The following is a 1,011-nucleotide window of genomic DNA, read 5'->3' as shown; positions in this document are numbered from 1 at the left end:
AGGAATGGGGCAGGGGGCAGAGAGAGGAGGAATGGGGCAGAGGGATGAACACGGGCAGGGGACAGAGAGAGAAGGAGTGGGGCAGGGGGCAGAGAGAGGAGGAATGGGGCAGGGGGATGAACACGGGCAGGGGACAGAGAGAGAAGGGGAATGGGGCAGGGAGAGAGGTGAACACGGGCAGGGGACAGAGAGAGGAGGAGTGGGGCAGGGGGCAGAGGAAGGGGCACCGCGCTGCCCTGGCAGCACCCCCGGCCCTCACCCACCTGCTTTTCAGGGGCTGGCTCTTCAGCTCATAGTAGGTCTTGGGCTCCTCGTGAAACTCCTCGCCGACCTCGAAGTCCGCCACGATCCCCGACTCCGCCTGCATCGTCCCCGGCTCCGGCAGCGAGCGAGCGAGCGGCGCAACGTTCCCCCGGCGCTGCCCGGCGGCGTGTGCGAGTGCGCGGCCTGCCCCTGCCCCTGCCCCTGCCGCTGCCACCCCCGGCACACGCCCCCCCGGCCTGCCTGGGACTTGTAGTCCGCCAGGGGGCCGGGCTGCTCGCCTCCGCCCGGCCGGCTCGGGGCCCTGCGCACTACAACTCCCGCCAGGCCCGGCAGGAGGAAGCGGCGGGCGGCTGCCGGGGTGCGGAGCCCGAGCGCCGGGTCTGCCCGCGGCGGGGCCCCTGCCCTGGGGCTGCCCCTCGCCTCCGGGAGCCCCGCACGTGTGGGGCCCGGCGCGGGCCCTTCGCCAGCGCCTCAAGCCCGGCTGCGAGGGGCCAGCCCGCCTCTCCCAGCCGGGATCCCGCCCACGGCCGGTGGGCAGGGGACAATTGTACCCCCCCCAACGCCTGTGAGGTCTGTGTAAATCCCGTGCAAATCCCGTGCAAGGGGAGGGCCCCAGAGAACACGAGGGGCTGGACCCCCAATTTCTCTCATCAGGCCCCAGATTCACCACTTCCAGAATCCTAGGGGTTGCCTGCGTTTGGTTTGGGGGGTCCCCCGGGTCACTTTCGGGGACCCCCAGAAAAGAGC

The 1,011-nt window shown here is 71.3% G+C and overlaps 1 protein-coding gene across 3 annotated transcripts in view; it reads right to left on the bottom strand.

The window, feature by feature from the left end:
• Positions 1-442, bottom strand: part of MITF (melanocyte inducing transcription factor) — a 166,082-nt gene extending 165,640 nt beyond the window's left edge. Inside the window, exon 1 of one of the 3 annotated variants that reach the window (XM_034776188.1) lies at positions 264-442. In XM_034776188.1, coding sequence (XP_034632079.1) covers positions 264-367 — 104 coding nt within the window. In that variant the 5' untranslated portion in view covers positions 368-442. The remainder of the gene's footprint in view (positions 1-263) is intronic. The other 2 variants (XM_034776187.1, XM_034776192.1) reach the window with 2 other exon arrangements.
• Between the last annotated feature and the right edge of the window lie 569 nt (positions 443-1,011).

This window comes from Trachemys scripta, chromosome 7 (genome assembly GCF_013100865.1).
Source record: "Trachemys scripta elegans isolate TJP31775 chromosome 7, CAS_Tse_1.0, whole genome shotgun sequence".
Classification (NCBI taxonomy): domain Eukaryota; kingdom Metazoa; phylum Chordata; order Testudines; family Emydidae; genus Trachemys; species Trachemys scripta.
This window is presented reverse-complemented; position numbering and strand designations above follow the sequence as displayed.